This window comes from Oncorhynchus kisutch, linkage group LG17 (genome assembly GCF_002021735.2).
Source record: "Oncorhynchus kisutch isolate 150728-3 linkage group LG17, Okis_V2, whole genome shotgun sequence".
NCBI classification, from domain to species: domain Eukaryota; kingdom Metazoa; phylum Chordata; class Actinopteri; order Salmoniformes; family Salmonidae; genus Oncorhynchus; species Oncorhynchus kisutch.
Window position 1 is genome coordinate 66,693,669 of NC_034190.2, and position 16,988 is coordinate 66,710,656.

The 16,988-nt window shown below is 41.4% G+C and overlaps 1 protein-coding gene across 4 annotated transcripts in view; it reads left to right on the forward strand.

Moving 5' to 3' along the window:
- Positions 1-270: 270 nt before the first annotated feature.
- LOC109907027 (calmodulin-binding transcription activator 1) overlaps positions 271-16,988 on the forward strand; it is a 642,956-nt gene continuing 626,238 nt past the window's right edge. For 3 of the 4 annotated variants that reach the window (XM_031794413.1, XM_031794416.1, XM_031794414.1), the window contains exons 1-2: positions 296-344; positions 7,433-7,534. In XM_031794413.1, the coding sequence (XP_031650273.1) occupies positions 320-344; positions 7,433-7,534 (127 nt within the window). In that variant the 5' untranslated portion in view covers positions 296-319. Of the gene's footprint in view, positions 345-7,432; positions 7,535-16,988 lie in introns of all 4 variants that reach the window. The other variant, XM_031794415.1, reaches the window with a different exon arrangement.

Below are 16,988 nucleotides of genomic sequence, written 5' to 3' on the forward strand. Positions count from 1 at the left end.
ATATTTTGTTTCGAGTAGACTAAACACTAATTGTTAGTCCATTCCAAAACCGATTGGCAGATATCCTTTCGAGGTGTAGTTAAATAATACCTTTTGTCCAATGACGTGTTCTGGTAATTGCATTGGATGGTTATTTTTCTTGATGTCACTAGCCATTCCAGAGTTTCATTGTCAGTCATTGCCTCACAACCAATGGTAAGTTTGCATTGGCTGGACTCGCTGCTGCTCCTCGAGTCCCTCCTTGTGCTGTCCTCGCCGCGTGCACGCGCGTGGTACCCACGGTCGTGTGGAGGAGGAGGATGTTGCGCGCGAAGGGGAAATGGCTGCCGAAAACAAGCCGGAAGGTAAGAGCGATATAATGGGATTAATTTACCAGTATGACAACTATGTGATATACAAGATTATAAAGTCAGACAATGGTGACATACATGATAAGAGACGTGGAGTTTTTAAAAGAATCGCACTCTTATATTTCTTCCGAAATATATTTCTTCCGAAATACTAGGCAGCTAAACGTGGATACAACATTACCTAGCCAGCTAATATCTGCTAGCTTTCTATCCAGATATACCCGTCTACACATGATAAAAACAACGAGACAAAATAGCCAGCATAATTAAAGAACCGAATTGAAGAATCCTATTTTATTCCAGATTCAGTTCAGTGAAGCAGCAAGCTAAGTAGTTTACAACCAAGCTAAGTTAATGACAACATGTCATTGCCATCGACCAACTTCTCTTCCATTTATCCAGTTTTGAAAATGTTGTTTTTATTACATAAATGCAAGCAAGCTATTACATAGGCTATTTGACATTGCACAGCTCGAAGTTAACATCCTATGTATCAAACGTTGGATTGTAGTTTAGTTTCTTTCAAATGCATTTCAGCCATCCAGTGACCATGTCTGGTTACAAAAATGCTTGCTTGCAAGTCCTGGACACTCTTTTTATTTACTCCACCAGTCCACCCGTTCGTTGGTTGAGGCTCCTGTACTACTCTAATTTCAAGTGAGATTTTGACTGGTGTCGATATTACAGAGACCTTCCTATTTTATTATTGTTCAGTTAAAAGTGGTATTTTATAATAATTTCGATGTTTGATATAGCAATCACATTTATTTTAAAGCTAGGATGTTGTGCCATACACAGCTTTGGAATTGAATGCCACCAGATGTGTTTTTTTTAATGAACAGTAAGATTCTAAAGAGCGTTTTTCTTATCTCTTAGGCAGAAAGTGTAGTTTATCTTTCTTTTTAAGGCATGATCTTAAAATGAATTTTTGATGTTCTAGTCTATTGAATATTTAAAGCTCATTTGGGTTGAAATGTGCTTCTGGTCAGGATCCATATATTGATTTGAATATGTCATTTGAGTTAGAGGGTAATACTCCTGAGTATTTGGTTACAAGTCGGAATTATAGAGTCGAAACTACAGAGGACAAGTACATAGCACATTGTCGCTTTAAAGATCAGCACCTTTGCATGAGACAAGAATGCATGCACTACAATTGACACTGTTCATGGTTGTTTTTTGAAGTGAGAGTATGACTAAACTATGTTAACCTGTATTAACTATATATATTTTTTTCAAGCAACGTTTGTGATTAGTAGCCTAATTGTAGTAGAACTATTTGAAGAGTTTCATTCCAAAACGCTACATATCCATTTTTAGAAATGTTGGTAAATTAGTATTTATTGTTTAAAGAAGTTATGAAAGAGATTGATGTGTTTTTTCACCATCTAATGATGGCATGGGGTTGTTCAATGACAGACATGTATTTGGTTTAAATCTATCACTTGATGGTTTCATTTCAGAGAGACAAATAATCATGTTTTACTGCAAAACGCTATATATCTCCCTTTACTTTCAGAAAAATGACTAGTAGTGATACGTTTTGTGACATGTCAAACGTGACAAGTAACTACATCTTTAATTAAGAACTGTACAAATTATACATTTGTGACATCAATATATATACGGTGCATTCGAAAAGTATTCAGACCCTTTGACTTTTTCCACATTTTGTTACGTTACAGACTTATTCTAAAACGTATTAAATAAAACAATTTCAAAATCTACACACAACACCCTATAATGACAAAGCAAAAACATGTTGTTAGAAATGTTTGCAAATGTATTAAAAATAAAAATACAGAAATACCTTATATACATAAGTATTCAGACCCTTTGCTATGAGACTCAAAGTTGAGCTCAGGTGCATCCTGTTCCCATTGATCATCTTTGAGATGTTTCTACAACATGAATGCAGTCCACATGTGGTAAATTAAATTGATTGGACATGATTTGGAAAGGCACACACCTGTTTATATAAGGTCCCACAGTTGACAGTGCATGTCAGATGGTCACTCTGACAGAGCTCTAGTTCCTCTGTGGAGAGGAGAGAACCTTCCAGAATGACAACCATCTCTGCAGCACTCCACCAATCAGGCCTTTATGGTAGAGTGGCCAGATCGTAAACGGCACATGAGAGCCCGCTTGGAGTTTGCCAAAAGACACCTAAAGACTCTCAGAACCATGAGAAACAAGATTCTCTGGTCTGATGAAACCAAGATTGAACTCTTTGGCCTGAATGCCAAGCGTCACCTCTGGAGGAAACCTGGCACCATCCCTACGATGAAGCATGGGGGTGGCAGCATCATGCTGTGGGGATATTTTTCAGCAAAAGGTACTGGGAGACTAGTCAGGATCGAGGGAAAGATGAATGTATCAAAGTACAGAGAGATCCTTGATGAAAACCTGCTCCAGAGCGCACAGGACCTCAGACTAGGGCAAAGGTTGACCTTCCAACAGGACAACGACCCTAAGCACACAGCTAAGTCAATGCAGGAGTGGCTTCGGGACAAGTCTCTGAATGTCATTGAGTGGCACAGCCAGAGCCTGGACTTGAACCCGATTGAACATCTCTTGAGAGACCTGAAAATAGCTGTACAGCAAAGCTCCCCATCCATCCTGACAGAGCTTGAGAGGATCTGCAGAGAAGAATTGGAGAAACTCCCCAAATACAGGTGTGCCAAGCTTGTAGAGTCATACCCAAGAAGACTCGAGGCTGTAAACTCTGCCAAGGCGCTTCAACAAAGTACTGAGTAAAGGGTCTGAATACTTACGTAAATGTGCTATTTACATTTTTTATAAATTCGCAAACATTTCTAAAAACCTGTTTTTGCTTTGTCATTATGGGGTATTGTGTGTAGATTGATGAGAAGAAAAAAAACAATTTAATAAATTTTAGAATAAGGCTGTAACGTAACAAAATGTGGAAAAAGTCAAGGCGTCTGAATACTTTCCGAAGGTACTATATATATACAACACAAATATAAATATATATGAGATATTTTGAAATTTTTGTCATTTTGCAGATGCCCTTATCTAGAGCAACTTACAGTTAGTACAACCACAAATCACAGCCAACAGGATAAGAGTATTCCATTTCAGCTAAACAATGGATATATAGCATTTTACAACAAAACCCGTTTTAATATACATCTATCAAAAATTTGAGACATACATTTTTTACACACAAATGAAGGTACCCATAAGCAATCATTTCTGATGAAAAAACATAAATGTGAAAAATATGTGGATATAGCATTTTGGAATGAAACTCTTCATTTGTAGGCTGCTGTATCACTAATAACATGTCAAAATACAATCTAATGGACAGCCTATTTAGTCATATACAATATAGACTTATATATATATATATATATATATAGACTTACGCATTTGAACTTCCGTGTTTGCACAGTTTTCATTAATATTAGTTGTTGTTCTGCGTCGATTTCTTACCATGCAATCAAGCTTGCTTGCATTTAGTCAATGATGCTCTTCAAATTGTTTACAAATACATGGAGTTGTATTGTTCATGTGTAACCAGTGGGTGGCGACAAAGAGCGATCTCATATTTTCAAATGGTTGTCAATCACTGAAATACATAGATAGAGTGCCTAAAACAGCCGTACAATTATTCAATGTCCCATATTGACACACCACTGCAGAGGTAACTGTTGGCATCAAGAACATGAGGGGAGGGTTTTAAGTCCGGCTGGTCTTTTTAGCATCAGTAGCGAAGAAAAGAGTTGACATCCTCTCCTTCCTATTTGTGTGTGTATGTGTGTCACCGCTTGAGCCTCCTCCAACGTAAAATAAAAGATTTGAAACACATTTATGATCTAGGTTATACAATAAACATAACGCTGGTGGTGAATGTGTTCCCAGACTCTAGTGACCACTGTAACAAAGATCAGAGAGCTGAGCCTGTGATCTGATAGTGTCAACTTCTGAACAAAGCTCCACAGGGGGGTGGTATGGAGCTGTGGAAAGGATGACCATGCCAGGACATAGTTAACGTTGATAGTTTAGTAGTAGGTCTAATGTATATGACGGAATTAAAAAGGGAGAACACCGTAATAGTAAGGACCTACTACTTCACAGTGGCATTTAGACCCAATGCATTACATTCACACACACAAGATGAATGTAATGTACAGACGGCTACCTCTGTTCATTTCTTCGCCACTCCATCACTAGGAGCTTTTACTGAAACCCTGACTTGAAACTCCCATTGCTGAGCAGGTTGAGGTATTTTCGGTGTTCCTGTGAGGTTGGTCAGTGGAGGAGGAGGAGGGGGAGGCTGGAGGAGGAGAGAGAGAGAGTGCTTCATACCTCTACATAAACACAAAGGCCTCTCAGGCAATCTGAGAATAGTCGGGCACTCTTTATTTCTCCATCCGACATTCATTTAATATCAGTTATCCAATGATGTTACTTGGAAAGGGAGAATATGGAATATAGTAGATTAGGCTAAGGCAAGATAGGCTACTTCAAAAAAAGATCCTATTATTTCAGCAGTGCGGCTATTGGACTACACTCTCCTCTCGAGCCATAGGTAGTACAAGCCAGCCTCTCCCTTAACCTTTTGTCCTTCAAGCAGCTGGGGGGGGGGGCTATAGTTATGATGTTTGGCAGGTCTCCTGAAGGCACACATCCTGTGCTATTCCCAGGGGGACATGAGCCAGTCTCTCTCAGCGGTCTTCTGTGTACAGAGTAATACCATGACTTAGGATCCTTCTTGCCCATCTAACAGATTGCTAGACCCTGGAGAATAGAGCTTTCTGCTAACTCTCCCCAAAGAACAGTGACCACTTGTCACGGAGGGCACATGTGTCTTTTGAATGAAGATCAGTTCAGTCAAGCGACAAATCTTACCTCCTCGTATTAGTCTTTAGAGTAAACTTCTGACACGTTTGAATCCTTCAGGACTTGACAGTGATAGCCATGTAGATGGGTGTGAATGGGACAGAGGCAAGGCCAGATACTTTTCTTCTCCTATACATGCAAAACTTAGGCTACCCTCCATGATCTGTAGACAGCATGCCATTTCTCTATTTCTCTCCTCTATAGCCTAGATCTCTAAAATAGTTATTAGTGCAATGTAACGTGGTTATAGCATGTTCACACTGAAAGGTATCTCCCTCAAGAAAGAGAACATAACCTTGTATGTCAAAACCTGAATGCAGTCAATACATGTGAAACAGTACTATAGCCCTGTGAGTAAAAGACGAGAGAATACCCATTAAAAACTTCAATGCTTTACAAAACAAATGTAGTGTAGGTCTATTTCTAATTGATGTCTGAGTTAGAAAGTTCACAGGCTGCAACAATAGAATAAAGCATCAGGAAATCCCACAGTCATTAACTTCAGTCAGTGCTGGCTGTAACCTAGTGTTTACATCGTCAAACAAGTGACCTTCTCCTGATTTCAGACAGACCCGTGTGGAATCAACCTAGAATCAGGCTGGAGATTTTCCCTTTTCCTGCCTCTTAATTGAATTAGTGAGGCGTGGATGGATGGTAGTCTGCTCCTTCCGTGCTACAGACTCTGGCTGACTCTGTCTGCTGAGACCTGGTATCATTCCTGTCTGTCTCTAACAAGCCTTTACAAGCTGCCTCACAAGGCCCTCTCTGATTGATCACATTGATTCATCCAGCTTACTACTGATATGATCTGGACCAATATCGACCTGAATCAAACCCAGCCTACAATGAGCCTGATTGCTGGCCTCTTTACTTGCCATTCATTAGGGAGCATTCCCAGAATATAAAACATTTAACTGTTTGTTCTCACCAAGAGATGCGTCGTTCAGCAACATAGAAAAACAAATCCTAAACAAGCATGTATACCTAAGCCTACGCGCAAGCTGAATGTCTGGCACTGCAGAAGAACCAATCAATTAGGCTGCATTTTCTGATACGCTTATTTTGTTCTCAACTGCTAATTTAGATCTCTGGTTTATTCTACATATTTGCCTTTTAAACCATGATACAATGATTCATTTGTTGTTTGATGTTTTAAATAAGATGTCTGTATTGTATGCTAGGCTGTGGCCTGTCAGAACAGTTTGAAAAGAGGATCTCTGAGATCAATAAGATGTAAAATAAGTATGCCAGAATCCATGACAGTAGAAGTGTCAGCCTTGAACTCTCAACAGAACAGTGAACTAGGCATACTCATGGAACAGTTACTGAGATTCTGTATACTTTCCCGACTTATAATGTTTTTTTGTTCTAACTGTCTGAAAGTTTCAACTGTGCACCATATATCAATACAATCCCTTCACTTGTCAGTAGAGGTGCCTCATAATGGAAGTATTATGGGGTGTATAAACTTTCTTATTGGAGCTTAGGTTCACCAGTTGCTCTTTGTCAATAGCTTGAATGGGCTATAGGCTACTGTATATCTGTGGATGACTATTTTGCATTATACTTCAGCAGTGATGCCCTAGCAACTGTCCTTTTTGTGTTTGTTTTGGGGGGGGGGGGGATATGTACTGTAACTGTTGATTCACCAGCCAAGGGTCTAGATTAAGCCAAGGGTCTAGGTTAAGCCAAGGGTCTAGTTTAAGCCAAGGGTCTAGGTTAAGCCAAGGGTCCAGGTTAAGCCAAGGGTCCAGGTTAAGCCAAGGGTCTAGGTTAAGCCAAGGGTCCAGGTTAAGCCAAGGGTCTAGGTTAAGCCAAGGGTCTAGGTTAAGCCAAGGGTCCAGGTTAAGCCAAGGGTCTAGGTTAAGCCAAGGGTCTAGGTTAAGCCAAGGGTCTAGGTTAAGCCAAGGGTCCAAGTTAAGCCAAGGGTCTAGGTTAAGCCAAGGTCAGGGTTAGGAATAGCAATAGAACTCAGCTAGCCAGCCTCTGTTGTGTGTTTACCACCTCTGTAATTTGAACAGCTCATGCCTCATTCCTTTATTGTGGGATTTGTTTCTAATGTGTTGTTTGCACTTAACCATCCTTACTGTCTAGCGTCTGTCCGTCAATGTGTTTGCATGAGGAGAAACAGGGCGGTACGGGGCTATTGTAAGCAGCTGGGAGAATGCCCTACTTCTTTTCCTCCATTTTCTCTACTCTCTTTTTGCCTCCTGAAGGACTGAAGAAAATTCGTAATCCGGATCGAATGTACAGATCAGCTGTGTGTTATGCCGGCCATGCTCCTCCTAAGAGTATCAGTGATGACACAGAGATGAACAGTAAGAGAGTGTTATTAATACTGCATCCCCCCGTGGCACTGTGCTCTTCTCCAAGAGCCCACTATAGTTGGTCAATCTATTATTCATTCATTGAGTCATTTATTTACCTCTTGATTTTCACCCCCCCCCCCCTTCCTCTCCTCTCCTCTCCACTTCCTCCTTTCCTCCTCTGGGTGTTCCTCCTGGACCAGAGAGGAGCTCGCTGCTCTGTTGATGGAAGTGTCTGCTGTCAACAGTAGAAGTGTTGTCGTTAACTAAGAGTGATTGATTCAGGTTGAGATCAGGAGCAGGAGAGAGAAGGAAGTCTGCTAGGACACCTACTGTATGTTTCTGAGTGTAAAACTCTCCTATCCATTCATCTGAATGAGGATTCCTCCATTCATCTGAGTGACGACTGCACTGGGATAAGATTCGGCCTGAGAATGAGAAATGCACAGAGAGAAGGTTTCTGTGCTGGAAGTGTTTTTATTGCCCTGATAAGTTGTATCATTTCTGTTTTAACATGTAGCCTAATCAAGAGGAGGATTCTTTGAATTCACAACATTCCGTAACTGAAAGATTGCCATGCACGCTGGAGCGCCATACAGCAGTTTGTGTCTCTGTGAAAGTGACTACTTTCTTCATGCTTAATGAACACGGCAGCTTCCTCTACAGTTCCTCCACTGCCAAAGGCTCTGTTGATCTAGGTAATTAAGTGTGTTCATGTTTGCAGTAATGTTTTGAAAAGAGAGTCTTCATCGTTACGCTGATGTCCTTAATATTGCTTTAGCTGCTTTAAAGCTCAGTGTTTTGACTCAACACATGTTGAGATGTAGATTTAAAGGAAGCAGAAGAGTTGGTTTGTGTTGTAGTCTGTGATTCTTAATGATTGGGATTCGAGTCATTGTTGATTGACTAACACGTCACCCCTCTTGTGTAGCCCAGCGGTTAAGAGTGTTGGGCCAGTAACTGAAAGGTTGCTGGTTTGACTCCCTGAGCCGTCTAGGGGTGTGCTCTTGAGCAAGGCACTTAACTTTAATTGTTCCTGTGAGTCGCTCAGGATAAGAGTGTCTGCTAAATGACTCAAATGTAAAAACAATGTGTGACAGCTCTGACTAGTTGGACTTCTTGTGTGTTTTCTCTAGTCTAGCTCTCCCTTCATGCTGGTGCTTTTTATTATGGCATCCTATTCCCATGTCAGACGGCCTAGTTAATGTGCTCTCTCTGCCTGGCTGGCTGGCTGGCTGGAGGTTTCTGTACCACCAGGACACTGTAACACAGCCCAGGCCCAGAGCCCAGGCCCAGGCAGGTAAACCAGTGATCTGAGTAATTGTGGGAGTAGGTCTGATAAGGATAAAGGGCTGTAGCATGGCTGCGTCCTTCACTGGCTGACTGTGTGTGTGTGTGCCGTGTGTACGCACCACAAGCCCTCACCTCTGCTCTCCTTGAGATGGGATGTTCATGGATGTGTGTGCGTGGTGAGGGTTGGAGCACACAAAGTTTGAAAAGAGACCTTTTCAGTTTGTTGCAGGCAGTTATTCGTCCGAGTGCACGTTTGTTGAACTTCCCATTGAGTATTTTTTGCAGCTCTTTGACCTAGCCTAGCTTAGCCTCCTCACTTATGAATCTATACATTAAGCAACACCGTAGTACTCAAGTCTTACTAGAGTAAGTAGCCAGGTTGCTTATTTTTTTTACTCTAAGTAGACTAACACTGTTATATATATAATATAGACTAATTACGCTAATTGGTTGCCCAAAAAAGCTCCCCCTCTTTTCCCCCCATCAAGAGTCACCAGACCATAAGAAAGTTGCCCTTATTATTACTGCCAGGGAAACATGACGCAGCTACTTTAATTTGCTTTCTGTAGTAGTAAACCCCAGGCTCAAGTTTCCCCCCTAGCAGTGGCCTAATCAAGCATTGTGTTGACTTTTCAGAAGTGTGGGGAATACTCTGCCTCTCTGATCATTAATATTTGAAAAGATTGTGCTAATCAAGTAGAGGTCCAGTGCAATCAAAGCCTTGTTAAGCCAGATGCAAAAATCAGTGAGATCTTAAATGTTTTTTTTTAGTTTGGGTAGAGGTCTGGATATTGGCATCATATTATAAAGTTGAACTGAGTGAAGAAGAGGTCCATTTAGCAATAGCCTCCTATGTTTTTTTTATAGGCTATTTCCTGTAAATAGAGTCTAGTTATGACCCATGCAAAATGGCAGTCAAGAGGGACATTTAAAATGACCTTTTTGATGCCAATCATATGCTGAGTGTCACAATTAGCTCATTCTGGAGGTGGAACTCAAGTGCGTTATTTGTCATCAGAAATGGTTTGTTTAATGGCAACAACACATAACACAGGTTAACCCCTTCTACCTTCCCCTCCCCTCCTCCCTCCTCCCATATGCCTCACAACAGCTCACCCAGATTGATTGCTTTTGATTGACAGCATGTTAGTAACCGGCCACCGCATCTTGGCTGACAAATGCCTTCTTGCTCCGGTTTTGATTCAATCACAGTGTTTTTATTTCTATCCTAATAAGTGTTTTTAGTGTGGCGCCAGCTGCTGAGGAGGGGACAGTGTTTGTGGACGGACAGACAGTGGGCCTATAGTGCGCCTTGAGGATTCGGGGTGTTTTGCGCCACATGATTGAAGTTCTTGAGGGATGTGTCTCTGTCTGCGCAGAGATGGTAGTCTGGGTTAGAAAAGTGTTGAGTCGACTTTGTCACGCTATTCACTGATGTGATCCCTCTATCTGGTTCTGTAATTCATATGGATCGGTTAACAATGACCCTGTAAATATACCAGACACTCTAATTGTATAGCCAACTATTCTGTTGGTTGTGTGTGTGATGTCTTTACTGTGCCATTGGTTTCAGATGCTTGAATGGGCCCTGATGTAGTACTGAGTGCAGAATAATGCATGGTAGAATTGCATGTTATAGAACAATTGTTGCATGGCTGTGTGCTTGATTTCCTTTCATGCATGGCTGCTTAATGCCTTAAATATGGTCATTTACTGTTGTTTAACATTTTCTTTGTTTCCCTGATTGGAGTTATTTTTCTGTTTTTTATATATATATATATATAGGACTGTGTATACATGTTTGTGGTAGAGTGTTGTTCACCTGTCACTAAAGACAGAGGCTTCCTAGACGAGGCCAACATTGCAAAGTGAATACTGGCCTGTTGTGGAGTGTTTTGCATTTCAGCCTAGTTCTTTAGAAATAAGCCCTAAAAGTGTTGAACCTATGTAGATCTTCATGAGGGTTTTACTACATAGCCTAGACACTATGTGCAGCCAACAATGGTTTGCTGAATTAGCCAAGGTACCGTAACACTAGCTCACTATTTCCTAACAATATGAGCAGCACTGGGCACAGATGAAAAGGAAAAACTGTCACTCACGGAACGCACTGAGACAGAGACGGAGGAGAGAGGGGTTTGCATTGAGGGCCAGGGTATTGATTAAAGATTTGTTTTTGTCAGCCTTTCCAGCCTTATGACCCACGCTCTGGTCTCCAGGGTGGAGCCGGAGCAAGCTAGCATGACAGATACCCTTCAATTCCCCTACTGTTCGCTGCTTCACAGGCAGGATCAGTGATAATCCAAAGATCAGCACAGAGAAATATATTTTTGTGGTCCGTTTGACTGAGGGTGTTGTAACTGATGACCAGACATGCTTTTCCCTCTGCAGTCCCTACAACCAAGGAATAGAAATAGCCTACAGTGTTGGTCAGTGGTACTCCTCAAAAACAGGCCCTGTAGCGGGCAGTAAACGTGGTTTTATAGGCCTCTTCCTAGTGATGGGGAGAAAATAGATACAGCTGCATATCGCAATATTATTTTGGGCCCATATTGTATTGATATTGTACTTGTAAGGCCTAAAAATGCTAATATTTTTTGCTATTGAACAGCATTGGCTAGCGCTAGTTGGCTGTACCTGTGCCAAAACGCGGCTTGTTCTCCATCTTCTTTTCAGCATATTTATTTCCCTGATGCTTTCTCATGACTCTCTCTAGTCTCTCTGCAGCAGACATATAGTGAGCAATATGTTTGGAACATCAAATCGCAACAAAATCGCAATATCGAATTGCAATACATAAAAAGTTGTGAGAATTTGAATACATATTGTATCGTGATAATATTGTATCGTGAGGTCCCTGGCAATTCCCAGCCCTACCTCTTCCTGGCCTAAGCAGCTGATGAGATGGGTGGTAGGTGGGTAGGCCCTAGGTACATTTTCTCTTGGACAACTCCCTTTAGAGACTTTCTCCCTTCCTTCGTCAACACCAGGGCAGTAATTGGCTTCTCCTCAGCCCAGCCCAGCCAAGCCTTGCTCAGCCCAGCCCAGCCCAGCCAAGCCTTGCTCAGCCCAGCCCAGCCAAGCCTTGCTCAGCCCAGCCCAGCCCAGCACAGCCAAGCCTTGCTCAGCCCAGCTCAGCGCCTTCTGATTAACAAGCTCTTGTTTCAGCGTTTGTTACACTTTAGTGTTGTACAACCAATTGTTTGTTGTTCTTTCTTCAGCCAGAAGGGATAGGTAATAATAATCACACCGGCATAACATCTGACCAACATTGATCTGATTTGCAAAACAAGACCATTGTTTCTTATAATGATGCAGTTATGAAAGGTGGTGAAATCAAAAATTTTCCATATTTTTACCCGATGGGTGTCTATTGATGGCTACCCTATTTATGTAATCTTGCACACAATTAACTCAGTAGGCTTATTTGTTGGTACATGAGCATTCCTTAATCCGAGAGTATTAGCGACTAAAATCCTCAGTCATTACAGACTGGCAGGTATGTTGAAAGATAAGCGCCTTACTCATCATTTTGGCTTAGAAAGCCATCTGAGGGTCATCTTAGATCTTAGACACTTAGTTATATTTTCAGTTGTTGAGTTCTGTTTGTTGTAAACTATGCATTCTGATAGATCTTACATCATAGCCTTGAAAATGTGTTGCCCATGTTGGCTATGAGGAATTTGATTAGGCCTATAGAAGTGATTAGGCCTATAGAATTTTTTATGCCTATAGAAGTGGTTAGGCCTATATAAGTGATTAGGCCTATTGAAGTGATTAGGCCTATTGAAGTGATTAGGCCTATTGAAGTGATTAGGCCTATAGAAGTGATTAGGCCTATAGAAGTGATTAGGCCTATTGAAGTGATTAGGCCTATTGAAGTGATTAGGCCTATTGAAGTGATTAGGCCTATAGAAGAGATTAGGCCTATTGAAGTGATTAGGCCTATAGAAGAGATTAGGCCTATAGAAGTGATTAGGCCTATAGAAGAGATTAGGCCTATAGAAGTGATTAGGCCTATAGAAGTGATTAGGCCTATAGAAGTGATTAGGCCTATAGAAGTGATTAGGCCTATAGAAGAGATTAGGCCTATAGAAGTGATTAGGCCTATAGAAGTGATTAGGCCTATAGAAGTGATTAGGTCTATAGAAGTGATTAGGCCTATAGAAGTGATTAGGCCTATAGAAGTGATTAGGCCTATTGAAGTGATTAGGCCTATAGAAGTGATTAGGCCTATAGAAGTGATTAGGCCTATAGAAGTGATTAGGCCTATAGAAGAGATTAGGCCTATAGAAGTGATTAGGCCTATAGAAGTGATTAGGCCTATAGAAGTGATTAGGCCTATAGAAGAGATTAGGCCTATAGAAGTGATTAGGCCTATAGAAGTGATTAGGCCTATAGAAGTGATTAGGCCTATAGAAGTGATTAGGCCTATAGAAGTGATTAGGCCTATAGAAGTGATTAGGCCTATTGAAGTGATTAGGCCTATAGAAGTGATTAGGCCTATAGAAGTGATTAGGCCTATAGAAGTGATTAGGCCTATAGAAGAGATTAGGCCTATAGAAGTGATTAGGCCTATAGAAGTGATTAGGCCTATAGAAGTGATTAGGCCTATAGAAGTGATTAGGCCTATAGAAGTGATTAGGCCTATAGAAGTGATTAGGCCTATAGAAGTGATTAGGCCTATAGAAGTGATTAGGCCTATAGAAGTGATTAGGCCTATAGAAGTGATTAGGCCTATAGAAGTGATTAGGCCTATAGAAGTGATTAGGCCTATAGAAGTGATTAGGCCTATAGAAGTGCTGCCTACCCAATGGTGCTGCATTTTTTATTTAACTTGATTTATTAGGATCCGCATTAGCTGACGCCAATGGCGACAGCAGGTCTTCCTGGGGTCCGACACAAAACGAAAAATACATTACAGACTTTACAATTTACATACATTAAAGACAAATACTTTACAATTTACATACATTAAAGACAAATACTTTACAATTTACATACATTAAAGACAAATACTTTACAATTTACATACATTAAAGACAAATACTTTACAATTTACATACATTAACATGTAGTGTGTGTGCATCTATCAGTTACACATCATTTAACCTTTATTTAACTAAGCAAGTCATTTAAGAACAAATTCTTATTTTACAATGACAACCTACCCCAGACGACGCTGGGCTAATTGTGAGCCACCCTATGAGACTAATGATCATGGCCGGTTGTGATACAGCCCAGGATTGAACCAGGGTCAGTAGTGACGCTTCTAGCACTGAGATATAGTGCCTTAGACCGCTGGGCCACTCGGGAGCCTACATACACACAACAAGTAGGTCACATGAGGGAGAGGCGTTGTGCCGTGAGGTGTTGCTTTATTTGTTTTTTTGAAACCAGGTTTGCTGTTCACTTACGCTATATGAGATGGAAGGGAGTTCCATCCAATCATGGCTCAGTATAATACTGTACGTCTCCTTGAATTTGTTCTGGACCAGAGGACTGTGAAAAGACCCCTGGTGGTATGTTTGGTGGGGTAAGTGTTTGACGCAGTCAGTCTCTCCTCAACTCTCAGCCAAGAGAGACGGGCATGCATAGTATTAATATTATCCCTCTGATTACAATGAAGAGCAAAACGTACCGCTATGTTCCCGGCCAGCTGCAGCTTAATTAGGTATTTCTTTGCAGCAATTGACCATGTGACTGGACAATAATCCAAATACAATCAAACTAGAGCCTGTAGGACCTGCTTTGTGGAGTGTGGTGTCAAAAAAGCAGAGCATCTCTTCATTATGGACAGACCTCTCCCCATTTTTACAACCATTGAATCTCTATGTTTTGACCATGACAGTTTACAATCTAAGATAACACCAAGTAATTTAGTATCCTCAACTTGTTCAACAGCCACACCATTCATTACCAGATTCAGCTGAGGTCTAGAACTGAGGGAATAATTTGTACCAAATACAAAGCTCTTAGTTTTAGAGATGTTCAGGACCAGTTCATTACTGGCCACCCATTCCAAAACGGACAGCAACTCTTTGTTAAGGGTTTCAGTGACTTCATTAGCTGTGGTTGCTGATGTGTATGTGGTTGAATCATCAGCATACATGCCATGGACACACATGCTTTGTTTCAGGCCAGTGGCAGGTCATTGGTAAAAATAGAAAAGAGTAGAGAACCTAGAGAACTGCCTTTTAGACTGTGGCTTTAAGAGATTATTATGTACCACCAGCACATTGATTACATTTAGTCATTTAGCAGACACTCTTATCCAGAGTGACTTACAGTCAGTGCATTCATCTAAAGATAGCTAGGTGAGGCAACCACATATCACAGGGATAGTAAATACGTTTCTCCTCTCTTAAAGAAGTTATCTGCTAAGTCAGTGCCAGTAGGAAAAGCCAGGTGCGTGTTGTTTCTTTTTTTTAAGGGGGGGGGGGGGGGGATAACACAGGTTTTTATTTAAGATAGTCTTTGAAAGTGATAGTTCAAACAGAGTTTTGCACACTAATAAAAGGTTTGTCAACTGTTCCGGTGAAATGAAGGGGAATCAACGTGTTGTAGATGTGATGGAGAGCCTGCTTCCACATGGGAATAGGTCGGATGCCAGGGAATCAACGTGTTGTAGATGTGATGGAGAGCCTGCTTCCACATGGGAATAGGTCGGATGCCAGGGAATCAACGTGTTGTAGATGTGATGGAGAGCCTGCTTCCACATGGGAATAGGTCGGATGCCAGGGAATCAACGTGTTGTAGATGTGATGGAGAGCCTGCTTCCACATGGGAATAGGTCGGATGCCAGGGAATCAACGTGTTGTAGATGTGATGGAGAGCCTGCTTCCACATGGGAATAGGTCGGATGCCAGGGAATCAACGTGTTGTAGATGTGATGGAGAGCCTGCTTCCACATGGGAATAGGTTGGATGCCAGGGAATCAACGTGTTGTAGATGTGATGGAGAGCTTGCTTCCACATGGGAATAGGTCGGATGCCAGGGAATCAACGTGTTGTAGATGTGATGGAGAGCCTGCTTCCACATGGGAATAGGTCGGATGCCAGGGAATCAACGTGTTGTAGATGTGATGGAGAGCCTGCTTCCACATGGGAATAGGTTGGATGCCAGGGAATCAACGTGTTGTAGATGTGATGGAGAGCCTGCTTCCACATGGGAATAGGTTGGATGCCAGGGAATCAACGTGTTGTAGATGTGATGGAGAGCCTGCTTCCACATGGGAATAGGTTGGATGCCAGGGAATCAACGTGTTGTAGATGTGATGGAGAGCCTGCTTCCACATGGGAATAGGTTGGATGCCAGGGAATCAACGTGTTGTAGATGTGATGGAGAGCCTGCTTCCACATGGGAATAGGTTGGATGCCAGGGAATCAACGTGTTGTAGATGTGATGGAGAGCCTGCTTCCACATGGGAATAGGTTGGATGCCAGGGAATCAACGTGTTGTAGATGTGATGGAGAGCCTGCTTCCACATGGGAATAGGTTGGATGCCAGACACACAACACAAACCTTTATACAAACCTGTTATATCTAAATGCAGAGCCTTCATTTAGCTAGTCTGATTCATTTAATTAGAAGCACAGAAATCCCAGATTTCCCAGGATGTCCCTTTTCAATGTTCAAATGGAGAGGAAGACCATGTCGATTGAGTATTTCATTATAACTGAATCTGATGAACATTTAGGCCCAGTTATCCTTACAGTAGATGAGACATTTAAAATGATACGTTTTATAAAGTGGTAAAAGGCCTGTAAGACGTTTCTTTTTAAACAGTCACATCGTTTCAATTATTAATTGAAAAAAAACCAGTGTGTTTTTGTGTATCATATAGATATGACTGTTTACCCAATTAGAGCCACCCTATTTTATTCATTTTATGATTTGATTTTCCTTTTCTGTATAAACATTCACAAATACAATTTGTCTCCACTAACCTGTGTTTCAGCTGTAGATTAATCAGTGACTTTCAGAGTTTTGTCAAAGGTTTGTGTTGTGTGTCTGGCATCCAACCTATTCCCATGTGGAAGCAGGCTGAGGCTCTCTACCACATCTACATTATGTTGATTCCCTTCGTCTCACTGGCACAGTTGACAAACCTTTTATTTGTGTGCAAAACTCTGAACTATCACTTCCAAAGGAGCCCCTTCTCCTCCACCAT